We start from the raw sequence: 20419 nt of genomic DNA, 5'->3' as shown, positions 1-20419 counted from the left end.
ATAAAATGTGCTCTGAACGTCATCTAAGTCACAACAATAGAAGAACACAGTCTGCTGAACATAATACTACACAAACATTAGATGTTGCCATGGTTTAATTGCACATAACATGTAAACATTCACAGTGCAGGGAGGAAAAAGTATGTGAACCTTTGGACTTAATAACTGGTTGACCCTCCTTTGGCAGCAATAACCTCAACCAAACGTTTCCTGTAGTTGCAGATCAGACCTACACAATGATCTGGAGTCATTTTGGACCACTCCTCTTCACAAAAAACTGTTTCAGTGTAGCAATATTCTTGGGATGTATGGTGTGAATCGCTCTCTTAAGGTCATGCCACAGCATTTCAATCGGGTTGAGGTCAGGACTCTGACTGGGCCACTCCAGAAGGCGTATTCTGTGCTGTTGCAGCCATTCTTTTGTTGAATTACTTGTATGCTTTGGGTCATTGTCCTGTTGCATCACCCATCCTCTGTGAAGCTTCAGTTGGCGGACAGATGGTCGTACGTTTTCCTGCAAAATGTCTTGATAAACTCTGGAATTCATTTTCCCATCAATGACAACAATCCGTCCAGGCCCTGAGGCAGCAAAGCAGCCCCAAACCATGATGCTCCCTCCGCCATGTTTTACAGTGGGGATGAGGTTTTGATGTTGGTGTGCTGTGCCTTTTTTTTCTCCACACATAGTGTTGTGTGTTCTTCCCAAACAACTCAATCTTGGTTTCATCTGTCCACAGTATATTTTGCCAGTAGTGCTGTGGAACATCCAGGTGCTCTTTTGCAAACTTCAAACATGCTGCAATATTCTTTTTGGACAGCAATGGCTTCCTCCGTGGTGTCCTCCCATGTACTCCATTCTTATTTAAGGTTTTCCTTATTGTAGATGTGTCAACAAAAATGTTAGCATGTGCCAGAGATTTCTGTAGGTCTTTAGCTGACACTCTGGGATTCTTCTTTACCTCATGCAGCATTCTGCGCTGTGCTCTTGCAGTCATTTTTACAGGACGACCACGCCAAGGAGGAGTAGCAACAGTGCTAAACTTTCTCCATTTGTAGACAGTCTGTCTTACCGTGGACACATGAACATCAAGGCTTTTGGAGATACTTTTGTAACCCTTTCCAGCTTCATGCAAGTCAACAATTCTTGATCATAGGTCTTCTGAGAGCTCTTTTCTGCGAGGCATGGTTCACATCAGACAGTGCTTCTTGAAACCAGTAAACCCAAAACAGGTGTGTGTTTTTTAAGGGCAGGACAGCTGTCAGCAACACATCCAATATCATCAAACTGATTGGAGTCAAGGTTGGCTCACTCCTGGCTCCAATTAGCTCTGGGAGAAGTCATTAAGCTAGGGCCTCACATACTTTTTCCTCCCTGCACTGTGAATGTTTACATGTTATGTGCAATTAAACCATGGCAACAGCTAATGTTTGTGTAGTATTATGTTCAGCAGACACTGTTCTTCTATTGTTGTGACTTAGATGATGTTCAGAGCACATTTTATGCCCAATTCAATGAAAAACTCCACGTAATCCCAAGGGGTTCACATACTTTTTCTTGCCACTGTATTACACAACATGGAATGAAATCAGGTATGCAGGTGGTACTGCGGGTGCAGCTGCTAATGAGCACCTACATTACGACTAATGAGAAGGTGAGTGGGCTGGGGGGCACTGCCCCCTGAGCCACCGCTATTAAGAAACACTGAGCTAATGAGCTTGAGTGGAGATACCTCACCATTCAGACATTAATCAGGTGGGGAAACTAAGACAAATGTTGGGTATTGTATAGCTATTTAGGCCTGCAGTCATCAGGCAGATTGAAATCCTCCAGCATCAAAGTTCCTTTGCAGATGTCACTGAATGCCAAGAGCTGCAAAAGGAAGCTCATGATGGAGGATGTGATGGAGGATGTGAAAAGGTGTTACAAAAAGCATATGTAGGGTTCACGCACCTCATATCTGATGAGCAGTGTTGATCTGCATTGATCAACACAAGCTCAATGCAAGGGGCACATAAAAAAACAATTGATTTCTATGTGTCCTGTTCACAACACAATGTTGTGTTGAGGAGGGCTGCAGTGTGCCATGAAAAGTAAAAACATGCTTTTATACACAGCACAACTCACCACAACTCATCGTTATGCACTGCAGTGCATAGACTTGAATAAAGTGTCATTTTGTGACACTTTTTATTTATTTATTTTGGGTACTTATATAGCGCCGTCAATTTACACAGCGCTTTACATATATATTGTACATTCACATCAGTCCCTAACCCTCAAGGGGTGTACAATCTATGGTCCCTAACTCACATTCATACACATACTAGGGTCAATTTAGACAGAAGCCAATTCACCTACCAGCATGTCTTTGGAGTGTGGGAGGAAACCGGAGTACCCGGAGAAAACCCACACAGGCACAGGGAGAACATGCAAACTCCAGGCAGGTGGTGCCATGGTTGGGATTCGAACCGACGACCCTTGTACTGCCAGGTGGAAGTGCTAACCATTTAGCCACTGTGCTGTCCCACTTCAGTAAAGTTAAACAAAGCACCGCCTCTGCACAACAGACATAAGACCGCAAACGTTTTGGTGTATGGACTTGTGTGAACGAGCCCTATGGGCCGGTGTCAACAAGCTTTTGTCAGTGTCAGGGTTTGCATCCTCATCTTTAACTACGCCCACCAAAAAATAAGGCACTATGGCACACATTGCACGGTTCCCTTTCCTTAACCCTCAGAAATCTGTCCATACCATCAAAGGCCTAGTTGGAAGGTTTTTTATCTATGTCTAAAAAGTACCCAGTCCACCCCAGCTACTGCTTCCTTCCATTCGCTTGCTTAGATTACATTCTGCATTGAATCTAACTGAATATTTCTTATTTGCTGGCTTAAAGCTGAACTCTGGGCAGATATAAAAAGCACAAATCAATGAAACTTTGTAATAATATATCATTAACTGTATTTTAAATGCAAGCATAACCACTAGTGTAACTACCTGAATTTGACCTGGTATTAGCCTCTTGCAGTTCCTGTATGGAAGGCTGGGGTGTGAGAGCAAGAAGCCAATCAGTTTATGTGCTAACGAGGAACAGACTGATAGAAAGAGAAAACAGAGATGAGCTGACCACTGCCCTACTTTTCTATTTCATGGTTTCCACTGGGATGGATCCTAGATGACCTGGGCTCAAAGGAAGGGGGTTAAGGGATGTAGACCACCAGTCATCTAGTAGACTTATTAATAAATAAGCTGTACCCCTTTTAAAACACCTTAAAAAAACCAACAATGGATGCTGTACAAGATCTGAGGATGCTCTGTTCAGGTTTTGCTGAACACAAAAAGATCCAAAGCATGAAGAGTAATGGTAGTAAAAAAAATATTGCTCGAGGGGGTGTAACTATTTATTAAAGTGCAGCCTTGCAAAAATGATACATCATAATAAATGGAGACATGCCCTCTAAATGGCAATATTTTTGGAGGTCTCGCTTTTTAATTTAGTATAATACATGAAATGCATTTTTCTCTGTTTCACACCTGTTTTCTGCACAACTGTCAGGTCAGCAGTCTTTCCCATGATTGCAATTCCTACTGAACCAGACTTAGAGACTATTTAAAGGCTCAGGAACCCTTTGTATGTGCTATGGCTTAATTAGCTGATTAGAGTGGGACACTTTAAACCTAGATGAAATCAGAGTGACTTGCAAGCCACAAGTGTGATAATTACTAGAGGATCTCAAACATGAAACACATAACTACAACTGCGTTAGAAATATCTACAAATATATGTTGCGCTCCTAAATACTTCTCAATAATAATTAAATTATTACCATTAAATTAATTCAAATTATGATACAAATAACTAATAAAAGTGTATAAATACCAAAAAATATTTAAATAAATAATTTCAACTAATCAATCTCCTCCAAATAAATATCAAAATAATTCCACATAAAATACTCCTCTGAAAAAAAACTTTACCAAGTGCTCACAAATCATTAGTGACATGATGTACCCACCAATACCCTCAATTTCATTTATATTCACAATACCCTCATTTAATATAACAAAAATAATAAACCAACTAACAACACTCAACTAAAACGCATTTAAATGATCCCCATAAACAAAAATAACCAAATGCTCATAAATAACTAGTAGTGATTAGTATGAATCCAAACATCATCAAAATAATAGTCCCATTGAATAAACAATTGTTTGTATATAGTGACTTGGTGCTTGTTGTTCTTCAATTTGTGACTTTTGTGAATCCTTCAAATAGTGAAGATGTGCGCTCACCTCCTTTGATGCCTGCAATTAGGCTATACACGCTTTCGGTTCACTTTCCCTGGAACCTGCTGGACATATACTTTTGCTGGTAAAAGCGGGAGATCCTTCCTTTAGGAGTAATGGATGTATCCTCTGGTGGCTGATTATCCCCTCAGGGATTACACACTCCTTTTGTTATCTCAGACCTCTTAATTATCACTACTAGTTATTTATGAGCATTTGGTTATTTTTGTTTATGGGGATCATTTAAATGCGTTTTAGTTGTTATTAGTTGGTTTATTATTTTTGTTATATTAAATGAGGGGATTGTGAATATAAATGAAATTGATGGTATTGGTGGGTACATCATGTCACTAATGATTTGTGAGCACTTGGTAAAGTGTTTTTTCAGAGGAGTATTTTATGTGGAATTATTTTGATATTTATTTGGAGGAGATTAATTAGTTGAAATTATTTATTTAAATATTTTTTGGTATTTATACACTTTTATTAGTTATTTGTATCATAATTTGAATTAATTTAATGGTAATAATTTAATTATTATTGAGAAGTATTTAGGAGCACAACATATATTTGTAGACACTTTAAACCTAGAATATTGCACCTTTTCACAATATTCTAATTTTCTGAGATTGTGGATTTGGGGTTTTCATGAGCTGTAAACCATAATCATCACAATTATGACAAATCACGGCTTGAACTATCTTGCATTGCATGTAATGAGTATCTCATATATTAGTTTCACCTTTTAAGTTGCAGTGTGTGTGTGTGTGTTATACGCCTTTAAAAGCACATTGGAGCATGCTAACAGAGATATACGATAGTTACCTCAGGGACTGAAGAGCATCATTTACAGCTCTAGTGAAATTAGCATCAGATGGAAAATTGTAATATTCACGGCAATATTTGGGTCTAATGCCAAGAATTTCAACCTCACAACCTAAATAAAAAAATATATTTTAATAATGTTATCTGTCCATAAAATGAAGATACATGAATAAAATATGTTTACAGCAGGTATGATGGATACTACAGTTCAGGAGTGGTCTAGTTTCCCTTTACAACCTTGGCATATTCAGAACGACACTGCTGCTGTACAGATGTCATGCATTAGGCAATAAAATGTGCAAAATGTCCAGGTTTTTTACTGGGGTTAATAATTGTCCTTTTGTGTATGTGGGATGGGAAATTAGATACCCTGGCAGTAAAACGGTATATGTTGAAGACCCAATAAGAACTCTAATGTTTGATTAAGTTACTTCAATTTTGTAAAAAAAAAAAACAAAAAACCTAAATTTCCAGTATGCTTTTTTTCTTTAATATAAGCTTATCTGCACTATGGATGTTAAAGATGTTCTATCACCAACTTTAAAAAGTTGCCGTTAAAAGCAAAGAAAAAGAAAATATTTTTAATCCTTGTTTGCAGCATTTTTCTTCTCTTCCGGTTCTCTTCTGCAAATGTCTAATCTACGGTCTTTGCTGGCCAAGCCTCTCTAACCCTCACCCCCATATAATCTTTTATCTAGTAGCTTGGGGAAGAGCAAAGGGGAATACTACAAAGTGCCACTTCAGTGATTGCTTAATACCTGCTGAGGCTGCTGACACCACATCTAAAATGGCTGAATTCAGCAGCAGTCTTAGAGCTTTTGGATGTTTTTGTGAAGATGAAAATGGCAGTTGCTTGGTGTTGAACCCATGATAAGTACCTCTGGCTTCTTTATAATCTTAAACTCCATACTTGTTCCAGGTCAGACACTTGGAATGGACAGAAGCTAGTGGGTTATGGTACAGGCATGGTACTGGATATAGTCTATCTGATCTGAGGGCGCAGCAGAAAAAAAAAAGTCAGGGGGCATAATGTCAACACTGAGACATGGACAGCCTGGCACACAGTGTTACAACCTGGGAAACAGGTGCCCCCTTACATCAGGTATCCCCATCAGAGTGCCCCCTTATATCAAGTGTTCCCAGAACGCCTCCCCTTACATCAATTGTCTGCATCAGACTGGCTAATGGATCAGCGTATGCATTCTCAAAGACCTGGTGAGCACAGGTCCTCCCAAGATCCGGATCTGACAGACATGCAAGTAGCATCATCATCAGGGAGTCACAAACCACAGCTGCTGTGTTTCCCTCAATGACAGTCTTAGCCAAAATGTTGGGACATGCAGGGATTGTAAATAACAATACTAATTGCAGGGGTTGCCATTACTTATGCTAAACAGTATGGGGACTGTGGATCAGTGGTAGTTTGCAACTGTGGTAATGACACCAAATCTACCTGGATCAACCTAGTTTATTGCAGCAGGATCCTTTAAACGCTAGTTATACCCTCTAATATACCCATTCATAGAACAGAAACTTTTTAGAGTTGATGAGAATTAAAAAAAATTTAAAGTTTGGGTAGTTTGCAGTTTGTATCGTATTTGGAAAGATCTACACCAATTTCCTTATCCCCTGTCACCAGAGAAAGGAGTGGAAATTTTTGTCAATAAACCCACCCTATGTTCTAACCCTTAAACACACTAACTACAACTGAAAAAAAAAAAGAAATCATTTAGCTGGAATTGGTATGTAACTCAAGTCAGGTTAAAGCCAATTTGCAAAAACCGTTAAAATAAATCGTAAGTCTAATGCTTCAGAAGTACAGTATAGAATTGTTAGCTTTGAGTTACCGTACTTTACCTGGCCAGTAGTACATATATACGTTTCTTTTTGCCTTTTCCATAGTAACCCAAAGTGGCTCTGATCCATCCCACCAAATTGGCAGCAGGCTGTCTTTATTAGTACCAATATCAAATGAAAGATTTGTCTTCTGATCCCACATGTAGTTTCCAGTCATATGATGGACTTCACAATGCCGACCTGAAGAAACACAAATCGTCTCAACACCCCAAACTACACAAAGAATATAAATAGTCTTTTTTAACATCAGTAGTCCATTTTTAGTTCTACAAAAAGGGTATTCTTAGTATTGGAAAATGTATTTATTGTAATGTTTATATCATTTAATGGTAAATAATTGATTTAATATGCAGGCTCTGCTTCTTGATTAGAAGTACTGACCTAGGAGTATACCGGAGGGAGTATAACACCCCCCTAGTCAGGTGCTAGGATTTATATAGTTAGGATAAGCATAGCTGTGTTTCTCTGCTTAACAGAGAGACTGTTAGGAAAATCTAATTGGGCTCTCTGCTTAACAGAGTGCTGTGATGGATTAGTCTGGTCTGCTCATGATGCTCTGGTGCTTCTGAGTTTGCCTCGAGTTCTGCCCGCCTTCAGGAAGCTATGAGAACCTGGGAGGGAACTAAGCAAACAAGCAGCATGCATATAGATACAGCCCTGACCAATTGCAGAGGAGGGTGGCCTCTTTGCATGCTGGGAGTGTTATTTACGTTCTGTGAGCACATGTGTTCGGCATCTTTCCCTGGAGAGGATTACACCAAGCCAGGCTGGAGGCAGGCTTGCCTCACCTGGCACTTGCTGCCTTGCAGGCCACGGGTGGGAGACCTGAGGGCCTGCAGTTAGGAAGAGTGACAATGGTTCTACTGGAAGCTGGTTGAGGAGAGCTGTCTGCCAAAGATCTGTCTGGTATCATTGGAGAGAGTCACTTGAAAGGTTGGAAGGAGGCTGCCATTTTAACCTTGGACTTGTGAGTACAGACACAGAAATCTTGGGGACTCTGTGTGCTTGCTACCCTTCTGGTGCTTGATAGTAAGCGTGGGGCTGGAGAAAGGGAACACTGACTGGTGTTCTGAAGAGCTTGTCCAACTGTTGCTACTTCAAAGGACTTTGCCAAGTTCTATTACTTAACAGGCCTGTCTGAGGAACTCAGTCCTTTACTTCTACCGCTAAAGGGACTTTTCTCACTCCTAAACTACAATTTAAAGAGAGGTCTGCTATTTGCTTTGAGCCAGGACTTCAAAAATGCTCAACTAATAAATCAGCTAGATGTCCTCAGTTTTGAATAGTTCCAATATTGGTGTATCCTACCAAATTCCTAATCCCTATCCCCAGTTCTACAATAAAACTCCAAAAACAAACATCCCCTAGACTGGTCATTGAAGACAAGGAGTGAAGAGTGTGTGTACCTGGCTGTGGAAAATACTTTGTGCCTGGCTGTGGGGCAAAGCAAGGGGAGGCCTGGGCAAAAATAAAATCCTCCGGTGGTAGCGCTACAGGAGTAATAGACAAAATTTACAACGGTGCCAAACTATCTACGTTTTTAGAGGCTTGGTTCTATAGGGACAGGCCTGCAGAGAATTAAATTAGTAATATAGTACACCAAACAGTCCTGACTTGATCACACACACACTCAAAAGAAAACTATTACTACACTGTGGCTACAATACATGGGCAACAAATGAGCAGTCATAAAACGCAGGCAAGAAAGAGCAAAAAATTACAATACAAAGGCAATAAAATGCACTGACATTAGAGGTGGCGTAGAGAAGCAGTCAGCTCAGAATCCAGAAACCTGGTCGGAATATTACAACACCTATAGGCAATAAGAAAGCTCTGATCTAGAACTATTACTAAAATCTGAAGAATATATTTAAAAAATATTTTTAAAAAAAGTAACATATTTTTACATCTATTTGTAAATGCATTCCAAAAATGTAGATTTATATTTTTTTTATATAAGACATACAGTATATTTGAAATGTATTTTTAAAAATATTTTTCATATATTTTGTAATAAAAACGCATTTTAACATGCAGTATATATATTTATTGAAATATATTGAATATGGCCAAAATTGTAGCATTTCAAATATATGTCAAATATATTTGGGAAGAATATTTTTAAAATATATTTCAAATATATTTTTCTTCCATGTGAGGAGGGCTTTGCGTGTCCGCTACAGCACTCGTGCCATAGGTTAGCCTCTACGGCCCTATGACATACTGTACATTAATGCATCAAAACACAAACAACAAAGACGGCTACAGCATGGTTGTCTAGTTCTGGGAGGACGTCCATGGACGTCATTCCAGAACACACCCCCAGCTGCGTGCACCCAGCTGCGTGCACCCAGCAGACACAGCAATCACGTGATATGGTAAACGGCCAATCACAGCGGCCTTTTACCACGTGATCAACTGTGTCCAATGACACAGCAGATCACCAGGTAAATACATCGGCTGCACTTTCCTCACGCTGTCACAGCATGAGGAAAGTACTGCCGATCAGGGGCAGACTGACAACTCATGGGGCCCCTGGGCAATAGGGGATCATGGGGCGCCTGGGCAATAGGGGATCATGGGGCGCCTGTGTCCTCGCCCACACTCAAACCACACCCAAAAAATCCTATGAAAAGGTACCAGGGACATCTAATGGGGCCCCCTACTGACTCCAGGCCCTCGGGCAGTGCCCAAGTTCCCAAATGGTCAGTCCGCCCCTGCTGCCGATAACCTACAATTGTCAGAGGAGGGACCAGCACTGACCATCACTGCCCAGCAGTCACCCACCTGTGCGCAACAGTGCCACCCATCAGAGCTGCCCATCAGTGTTGCCTATCTGTGCCACCTCATCAGTGCCCTCAGTGCTGCCTAATCAATGGACATCAGTGAAGAAGAAAAATTACCCGTTTGCAAAATTTCAAAATAGTAACAAAGAAAAACTTTTTTTTTTTCCAAATTTGCTTTTTTTTTTTGTTTATAGCACAAAAAATAAAACACCCAGCGACGATTAAATACCACCAAAAGAAAGCTCTATTTGTGTGAAAAAAATTATAAAAATTTCATATGGGTACAGTGTTGCATGACCATGCAATTATCATTCAAAGTGCAACAGTGCTGAAAGCTGAAAATTGGCCTGGGCAGGAAGGGGGTATAAGTACCCAGTAGGCAAGTGGTTAAGCAGATGTGAACTAGCATCATTTAACAACCTCCCGTCCGGCCAGTGTATATAAAGGACCGGGCGGTGGCAGTGCAGGGTCGGGTGGCCGTTTATAAACTGCCTCCCTGCCCCCTGCATGTGTGTGGCCCCTGGGAGCGTGCAGCACCGCGATCCGGTGCCCGCTGTGTCCACAGCGGAACACAGATTGTCCTACGGGACCTCTGTGTGAGGTCCTGATCATGTGATCACTGACTGGCCAATCAGTGATCACATGCAGAGTAGTAAGCAAGATGTCACTTCTGACATCATTGCTTACGTGTGAAATATGTGAATGATCACAGAGGTCACATGGTACAAGGCTATTCACAACAGGTCACCATGGTGACACTGTACTGCTAGGGTGACCGTAAGTAAAAAAAAAAAGTTAAACAATTATAATTTTTGGTTATAAACTAATTTGGGTTATTTTTTTTTTTTTTTTACTAAAAAGATAATGGAATAAATTTTGGCCAAGATTTATGATGAAGTATTATTTATTTGCAAAATCTTATAAGAAAAACACTTTGTTTCAAAATTTTTGGACTTTTTCATTTACATAGCAAAAAAAAAATCCCAGTGGTGAATAAATACCACTAAAATAAAGATTTATCTGTCTCAAAAAAATGCTAAAAAATTCATATGGTACAGTGTTGCATGACCGCACAATTGTCATTGAAAATGTGATAGCACTGAAAGCTGGCCTGGACAGGAAGGGGGTAAAAGTGTCCGGACTGGAAGTGGTTAAAACAATAACTAACATCTGTGCATTATATGACAAGCTTTAAAATACATCATTGTGAATAACCCTAAAGAAACTAAACTCTGTAAAAAAGAACTTCCACTTCCGATCGCCTAAGCGGTTGGACCAGAAGTGGGAGCAAGTACCTGTCAAAATCGAGTACCTGCTCCCCCCTCTCCCCAAAGATGCCAATCCTTAAAAGGGAGTGGGGGACAAGTTCTTAAAGTGGAACTTCCCCTTTTGGGTGGAGCTTTAAACCATTAAGCAAGTAAAAGTTGAGTTCAATCTTTATAATTATTCTGGTTATTGCCGGATTTGAAGATATTAGATCAACTGACATTCAAGCAACTAGCATTTTCAGAAAGACATGTCAGCTGAAGTTCACATACATCTCTCAGCAGAGGTTTCCTTTAAAGGGTTAGTTCCCTTATACCAAGAACTGTCTATGCAGAGAAGAGGCATCTGTAGATAAACTGTACAGCTTTATAGGTGTAGGCCATTTACTTAGCTCAGGAATCCTGATTGAAAACTCCCAGGAAGATCAATGCTAAGAGAGGGGGCTCTGGGAAGAGGTCACCTACCCTCAAAATGTGTGTGGGACATTGATGAGCTTAATGCTATATGCCACTTGTGAGTACACAACTGTTCTATTTCTTCAACAAAAGGTTCTATAAAAAGGTATTGTGAGGTTGGTGTGTGATCTGTTTTTGTTGTTCTAATTCTAAGAGAGGCCCAGCTGTTACTGAACCATCACAGGGGTGAGCTCTCAAATTCTGAACTCAGAGCTACTGCATCACGGGAGAGAAAGAGCATGTGAGGGGGTTTCCAACAGAGAAAGAGCTCACTTTTCCAGTCAGGCTTTATGTGGTACAGTTAGGTCCTATATATTTGGACACAGGCACAATTTTAGTATTTATTCAGGTATTTACCAAAACATATTCAAGTTATAGTTATATAATGGATATGGGATGAAAGTGCAACCTCTCAGGTTTAATTTGAGGTTATGTACAACCAAACTGGAGGAAGGGTTTAGGAATTACAGCTCTTAAGAGTAGCCACCCTCCCCCTTTTCAAGAGACCAAAAGTAATTGGACAATTGAATCAAAAGCTGTTTCATGGCCAGGTGTGGGCTACTCTGTTATTTCTTCATCAATTAAGCAGGTAAAAGGTCTGGAGTTGATTCTAAGTTTGGTATTTGCATTTGGAATCTATTGCTGTGAACCGACATTATGCGTTCAAAGGAGCTGTCCATGCAAGTGAAACAGGTCATTGTAAGGCTTCAAAAAAACTAAACAAATCCATCAGAAAGATAGAAGCAACATTAGGAGTGGCCAAATCAACAGTTTTGTACATTCTGAGGAAAGTAGAATGCAATGGTGAGCTCAGCGACATAAAAAGGCATGGACATCCATGGAAGACAACAGTGGTGGATGATCGCAGGATCCTCTCTATGGTAAAGAAAAACCCATTCACAACATCCAGACAATTGAAGGACACTCTCCAGGAGGTGGGCGTATCATTGTCAAAGTCTACAATCAAGAGAAGACTTCACAAGAGCAAATACAGAGGTTTCACCACAGGGTGCAAACCATTCATAAGCCTGAAGAATAGAAAAGCCAGATTGGACTTTAGAGATATACTGTCAGCCCAGATTCAGCAAAGTTGATTGGACGGCACTTCACAGTACAGATGTACAATTATCCAAAACACACTGTAAAAGCAACCTAGGAGCTTTTGAAGGAAAATAAGTGGAATATTCTGCAATGGCCGAGTCAATCACCTGATCTCAACCCAATTGAGCATGCATTTTACTTTCTGAAGGCAAAACTAAAAGGCAGAAAGACCCACAAAGAACAACTGAAGGCAGTTAGAGCCTGGCAAAGCATCAGGGCCTGGCAAAGCATCAGGAAGGAGGAAACCCAGTCTTTGGTAATGTCCATGGGCTCCAGACTTCACGCAATCAGTGCCAGTAAAGGATTCTCAACAAAATATTAAAAATTAACATTTTATTTATGATTATATTTATTTGTCCAATTACATTTCAGACGCTGAAAATGAAGTGACTCTATAAAAATGGTTGCAGTTCCTAAAATTTGTACTTGATATTTATGTTCAACCCCTTGTATTAAAGCTGAAAGTCTGCACTTCAAATTCATTTGGATTGTTTTGTTTTAACTTATTCTGGTGGCATACAGAGCCAAAAGTATGAAAATTGTGCCCGTGTCCAAATAATATATATATATTATTCAATTTTGGTCAACGCTGTACAGTTTTTACCCAAGAGCAGTGGTGCTGGGTGAGAGGATGGAAACTTTCAACTAAAACCACAGCCTGCAGCAAAAGGGACACTTTGCATTAACTGTAAGTACGGTCTTATGTTTTTTAATTCTTTTTGGAAGGATAAGTTAACTTTTTATGAAAAAATAATAATTGCACATCTTTTTGCAGGTAACAAATTTTACATTTATTTTTTTTTTTACACTGAAGCCTGTGATCAGCAGATCACTGCAGACTTCTGCAGATTCTGAGTACACTGTCTGCCCATACCGCCCATCTAGGCAGGCAGTTACTGAATTGCAGGAATAATCAATGAACTATGAGAGGGCTCAGTGCCCTCACAGTTCATTGAGAGCTACAAGCCAACGGCTGTAATAGCTGACATTATTTCACAGAACTCTGTAAATGAATGACACGGCCGTGTGGGTGGAGACCCAAATGGCCCCATTGCTTTTAAATTGTGACACCAGGTGTGGGGAGAAGATCCTAAACCCACTGTCACAAGGGCGGGGGGGGGGGGGTAATCGGTGGAAGAGGAGGCAGGAGCTGGAACATGTTACAAATTCCACCCTAAATACAGGTTGAACATGCGACATGTTCCAAAAGGTGAACTTTGCCTTTAAAATAGTTTGACTAAATCAATCTGAAGAAGAATATTTCCTTATTAGGGCAGCACCATCACAGGGTGTTTTTGGGGGGGGGAGGGTGTCTCTGCAGCAAAGTGCATTTGTAAGTGATCCTTTAAACCCTTTTAGCAATCACAATGAAGTAATGCAGGCCATAGACGGGTCGTTTATCAGCTGAATTTTCGTCTGCATGAAAAATTGGCCGATATTCACGCCGTTAGTGGGGCCAGCCCGTTGGCCATTTTTCGCAGACATTGGTAGCAGCAACGGGGCCGACTGATTTTTCGTTAATCGGCCAAAAATTCGGCCGATAAATGGTCCGTCTATGGCCTGCATTAATCATCGCTTCCTGGCAAACTTTGGCTTGAAGAAATCTGGCTGGATTTGCTGCTAGTTTTGATTTACTGATTTATATCAGTGGGACACTTATGACTGGACAGTCAAAGGAGAAGCATCACATTCATCCCTGCGTAGCATGCTTCCTTCCAGCACATTAACTGATTGGCTCCTTGTACGGCTTCTTAAAGTAGACGTAAAAGTTAAAGGTTTTTTACCTCAATATATTATTTGCTTTAAGTAAAAAGTTTTTTTCTAGGTGCGCTCCCCTCCTTCCCCCCTAAATACTTACCCGAGCCCGATCTTGATCCAGCACTGTGCTCACGAGCAGCAGCACTATTCTCTCCTCATTGGACTCAGTAACAGCAGTGGGAGCCATTGGCTCCCGCGCTGCTGTCAATCATATCCAGCGATGAGGAAGTGGGAGGCGGGGCTGAGCTGCACGGTGTGTGTCAATAGAAGCACACAGTACAGCTTGGGATTGAGCCAGCATGGATGCCCCCATAACAAGCAGCACTCTGAAGGCAGGAGGATCCAGGAACATCATTGGGGGGACTCCATTATTCCCCAAAACCATTGCACAGAGCAGGTAAGTATAACATAAACCTTTACATAGACTTAAAACTGGCCAAAGATGTAATAAAGTTTGTTCATTCTTATAATCATTAGTGAGTCAAATCGGCATTAATTTTCTCCCGTAGTGACAAGGAAGTTCGAAGGAACAGGACAGAATGAATGAATTTCTAACAGCGTGGCTTTTGTTCAGTAAAGTCCATTAGTTGCAAACTCAAATGTTAAAAGCAAACAAAATCTTTGCAACGTTAGAATGTTATGAGAAGATTCATACAAATTTTTCCTTAGACTTCATGTGACTTCATTTGATAAGCTCCACACACAGTGGCTTAAAAAAAAGAAAAGCTGCTTCTATAGGAGTTTAGGGTTTTGCCTGTAGAAGCAGCTAATGTTATCCTATGTGTCCATGCACATTGGTTAGTTTAGAGGCATTTTTTAAGCTCAGCGTTTAGAGTAGAGAAAAAAAAACTAAACGCTCCTAAAGGCTAGTACAAAAACGCTCAAGAACACTGGTGATTTTTTTAAGTCAGTTTGCGTTAAACCTAAAGGCTCATGTAGAGGGGTGCGTTAGGGCAATGTAAAAATCTGTCTTTCTTCCACACCAAGAAAGATCAGGCACTGTGTACAGCCACCCATATACATACTCACGTAACACCTATCTGCATGAGCCTGAACACACCAGCTCTGCTATACAGAAACTGCAAGAGGCTGATATCAGGTCTAATTCAGGTACTTCCACTGCTTGCATTATATTTAGTGTTACTAAACCCACAACAGAAAAATCAATCTATATATGCAGTAAAGCATGCTTGTTATACTCACTGTGGAACTTAAGGGGTTAGGTTATTCCTCTGCATTGTGAAAAAAGGATCTTTGATCCTGTCCTCTCTGATCCATCCCTTCTTCCACATTCCCATTTTATCTCCTGATAGAAAAGAGCCTTGGGGACACTCTGCACATGCTCAGTTTGGTGTGTACTGCTAGTTTTTTTCTTTTTCTTGGGAGGGTGCATGTGATCAGCACAGGGCCAATCAGAGCTGTCCAGACAGATGGTCAGGGATTATGCAATCTCATAGGGCAGTGGGAGAATGAAAACTCATCCTACAAGCTTTAACCAGTGCTCTGCTGGACACTGATAGAAGTCACAAGACTACTCCAATTGCTGATAAGAAAAGGCATTTGGCAGTTAATATTTACTACAATCATTGCATTCCCATGTTGTGTACTATGGGAGACCAGATACAGTAAATGCAGGGTCCTGGGTTTAGTAAAACTTTAATGATTTATTAATAACAGGTCAGCATTCATTTCTGTTTTCTATACCTGACTAGAATTCAGCTTTAATTACTCTTTGGTAAGGTCCGGCCCGAGCATGTAGGCCCTTTACAAAATATTCTAGAGTGAGTGACTGGGGACAAGGAGAAGGCAAATATATTTAATACCTTCTTCAGCTCTGTGTATACAAAGGAGCATGGGGGAGCTCTTGTCCATAATGGGCATGGTATTGACACAGCTCCAGATGATCCACATTGGCTCATAATTGATATGATCCAAAAATATTTAGACAGAATAAAGGTGAATAAAAGCACCTGGACCGGATGGCATACACCCACGGGTCCTTAAAGAATTGAGCTCTGTCATTTCAAAGCCATTGTATCTAATTTTTAGGGACTTTTAAAAAGGGGGTCAAAATCTTTACCAAGTAATTACAGACCTGTTAGTTTAACTTCTATAGTTGGGAGGATAGTGGAGAGTTTAATAAAAGACCACATAGATAAGTTCTTTAGAATAATATAAATGGAAACCTCCTGCGCTCCTACCTAGATCTCTAAATCAATACACTAATAAAGCTGCCAACATCCAATCAAATACCTAATGATCTATAAACAAATGACACAGTGATAGCTCTACATCATTCACTGTGTCATTTGTTTATAGAGGAGTTCTTGCTGGAAAAAAAATATTTAAAGCAACAGACAGCATGGATTTATGAAAGACAGAAGTTGTCAAAAGAAATCAGATTTCTTTTTATGAGGGGGTGAGCAAAACCTTGGACAGAGAGGTGGCGGTGGACGTGGTATACTTGGATTTTGCAAAAGGTTTGACACAGTTCCCCACACATGGCTAATGTGTAAGGTAAAGTCTATAGGCTTGGAAAAATCCGTATGTAAATGGATAGAAAACTGGCTAAAAGATCGTATTCAGAGAACAGTGGTTAATGATTCATACTCTGAATGGTCTAGGGTTGTCAGTGGTGTACCCCAAGGTTCAGTGTTGGGACCCTTACTTTTTAATATAGTTATAAACAATATAAGGTCTGAGATTAAAAACCCCTATTTCAGTCTTTGCAGATGACACCAAGCTGTGCAGTGGAATAACGTCCTTACAGTATGTCTCCAATTTACAAGCCGACCTCAATGCACTGTTTAATTGGGCAACTATGTGGCAAATGAGGTTTAATGTTGATAAATGTAAGGTCATGCACTTGGGGGCTAAGAATATGCATGCATCATACATACTACGGGGAGTACAACTGGGGGAATCAATGGTGGAGAAGGATCTGGGAGTTCTGGTAGATCACAAGCTTAATAATGACATGCAATGCCAAGCTGCGGTTTCTAAAGCAAAAAAAAATCCTCTCTTGTATTAAAAGAGGTATAGACTCCAGAGAGAGAGATATCATTCTACCCTGGTACAAATCATTAGTAAGACCTCAGTTCAGTTTTGGGCACCAATTCACAAAAACATTGGGGAACTGGAGAAAGTACAGAGAAGGGCAACCAAACTGATAAGAGGCATGGAGGAGCTCAGCTATGAGGAAAGATTAGAGGAACTGAATTGATTCTCTCTTAAGAAGAGGAGATTAAGAGGGATATGATCAACATGTATAAATACATCAGTGGTTTATATAGTGATCTCGGTGTAGAGCTATTCACCCTGAGGTCATCACAGAGGACAAGGGGGCACTCTTTACGTCTGGAGGAAAAGAAATTTAATCTCCAAACACGCAAAGGTTTCTTCACAGTGAGAGCTGTGAAAATGTGGAATAGACTCCCTCAAGAGTTGGTTCTGGCCAGCTCAATGGATTGCTTCAAAAAAGGCCTGAATTGTTTCTTAGATACACAGAATATAACTGGATACTAACATTTATAGGTAAAGTTGATCCAGGGAATATCCGATTGCCTCTCGGGGGATCAGGAAGGAATTGTTTCCCCAGCAGGTGCAAATTGCATCATGCTTTGCTGGGGTTTTTTGCCTTCCTCTGGATCAACTGTGGGTATAGGATTTTAACTTTTTTTTTTCTATGGTTGAACTGGATGGGCCTTTGTCTTTTTTTCAGCCAGACTATGTAACTATGTAAGGCTGGCCATAAACTATACAATTTTCTGTCCAATTTTCTTTAGATTTACCTTCAACTATGTAATGCAAGAGGCTGCTTAACTGGATACAATTTAAAGTGTTGTTAGGTTTGACTTCATATTATATGTTTTTTGGTAAATCTAAACCAAAAATCTCAAGAAAATTGTATAATGTATGGCCAGTCTAACTCTCCAAAAGAGGCAGAAGAGGAGTATGAGATGCATCAGTAATCTGAAAATGGTATTTTGTCCAATGTGCTATTAATACATGTATGCAGCAGAGAAATGCATAGATAGCTGCAGGTGACAGAGGCATGGTACTTACCTGTCATTAGTGTGTAGTAGTTGGGATAGGAGAGACTAGGAAAGTCTGGAGTCATATAATCCACTTTAACGCCACTTTCCACAAACTCCCTAAAGCCAGGGAGCAGATCCAGCTCTTTATCATTTATATAATCAAATCTAAAGCCATCAATCAGGAAGACCAGAAGCTTGTGCCGAGCCATAGAGGAATATGCCAGGATGAGGGTGAGGAGGATGGGATAGAAGGTTCTGCATGGTGCCATGGTCGTAGCTGGATCTTTCCCCAGCTCACAGCTACCAGCCACTGAGCCAGAGTTGCATTATCATCAGGCTTCTCTGCAGAGAGGGATGGGCCTCACTTTGGCCCAGCAACTCTCACAGTTTAGTTTCCCTGATTTATAATATGTAACCCTTTGTGATACAGATGGCTAGGTACACTGTGCTTTCCCTGGTTGTAAAATTTCTGAATTTTGTACCTGTTTTTTAATCTATTACTTCCAATATTTCTAAATTAGGACACTTTGCTTAGGTGTACCTAAACTATTCAGTCACGGTACTCACAGTACACAATTATTATATTATTATTATACAGTATTTATATAGCGCCAATAGTTTGCTCAGCGCTGTACATTATAATGGAGACAGTACAGTAACAATACAATTCAATACACGAGGGGTTCGAGGGTCCTGCTCCTTGGAGCTTACAATCTAGGATCAAAAGATTGTACAGAATAATCATCTTATCACCTTAGCGTAATGATTATACCTTCAGCTCTGGTTCACACTGATGCGGTGCGGAATTTGCAGCGTTTTCATTGCGAATTCCGCACCGCATCAGAATCGCACCCGTTTATGCGAACAGCTGTAGGTGTGTATGTTAACAACACCCAGAAAGTGGTCCGCAAAACGCAGTGCAATGTACAGAATCGAATCACATAGGTGCGACCCAAAAAGGGGTCCAGCACGTTTTTGATGCGGATGAGGTGCGAATAGAGCCATACAAAATGTATGGCTCCGATCGCACCGCACACAAATCACATGTGATTTGCACAGGAATGCGGTGCGGTTCCTGTGCGAATCACATACGATATACCGCACCGCATGTATGTGAACCCAGGTTTAAGGTCTCATTTACACTGAGGCTTAAAAAAACTGCGCTGTGTCATGGCGTTTGTTTTTTGTTTTTTTCATTCTGTAAAATCAACTATATGCTAGCCTATATGTCCATGCACACATAGGTGTTTACAGGCATATTAGAAGAGGAGCGTTTAGTAGACATATGCATTTCGTTATGATTCGCTTTTTAGATGAATGTATACAAATCTCCAAATAGACATAGTGACGAATTTCAATGAATCTGAAAAAACATTATAACAAAATTAACAAATGCATTTGTTTCATTCCGAAGAGGTCACATGATACAATAGGGAGATTAATTAAATTTTTGAATCCATTCGATAATTCAAATTCGGATACCAAATGGATCAGAATTTTGTTCAATTCGTTGATTCGGGTACACATGACACCAGTCGATATTGTCCAATCAACTCTTGCCATTTCTTTTGGTGGGTTTGACTAGTGTCTAAAAATATAGAGTGTGGCCAATTCAAAACTGTCTGATTCAATAATATATTGAATATATAGCAATCTTCTGGAAAAACTGCAACATTTTTTGAAGCCACCCAGACCAAAGAATATACGAAACGAATGCCAAAAATATGAAATGAAATTCCAAAAACGAATCAGTTCACCATAATGAATATGATGAAACAAAATTCTTCAATGAATGCATGCATCCAAAATGAAACAAAAACTTCAAGCATGCACATGTCTAGCATTTACAGGCAAAAAGAAAACCCACCAACGACATGTTCAGGACAGGAGCTGAAGAGCAGAAAAGACACAAAACATGGCAGAAAGCATCTAAACATGCCTAAACGTCAGACGCATCTAGCACTTGGCATTAATGCATTCCAATGGCCAGAATATACTTAATATAATTATTAAACCAATGGAATCCACTAACACTCAAACACTTGA

General features: G+C 40.2%; 1 protein-coding gene across 1 annotated transcript in view; it reads right to left on the bottom strand.

Moving 5' to 3' along the window:
- The window catches only part of ENPP6 (ectonucleotide pyrophosphatase/phosphodiesterase 6), a 36069-nt gene extending 17354 nt beyond the window's left edge, over positions 1 to 18715 (bottom strand). The window contains exons 1-3 of the mRNA XM_089669633.1: positions 18402 to 18715; positions 6971 to 7150; positions 5114 to 5225 (exon numbers count right to left, since the gene is read on the bottom strand). Of these exons, the coding sequence (XP_089525759.1) occupies positions 5114 to 5225; positions 6971 to 7150; positions 18402 to 18642 (533 nt within the window). The 5' untranslated portion in view covers positions 18643 to 18715. The remainder of the gene's footprint in view (positions 1 to 5113; positions 5226 to 6970; positions 7151 to 18401) is intronic.
- Between the last annotated feature and the right edge of the window lie 1704 nt (positions 18716 to 20419).

The sequence above is a fragment of the Staurois parvus genome, unplaced genomic scaffold (assembly GCF_062004578.1).
Source record: "Staurois parvus isolate SC_StPar_1 unplaced genomic scaffold, SC_StPar_1.0 ptg000080l, whole genome shotgun sequence".
Lineage (NCBI taxonomy): Eukaryota > Metazoa > Chordata > Amphibia > Anura > Ranidae > Staurois > Staurois parvus.
The sequence above is the reverse complement of the archived record's forward strand: the minus strand, read 5'-3'. Positions and strand labels throughout refer to the sequence as shown.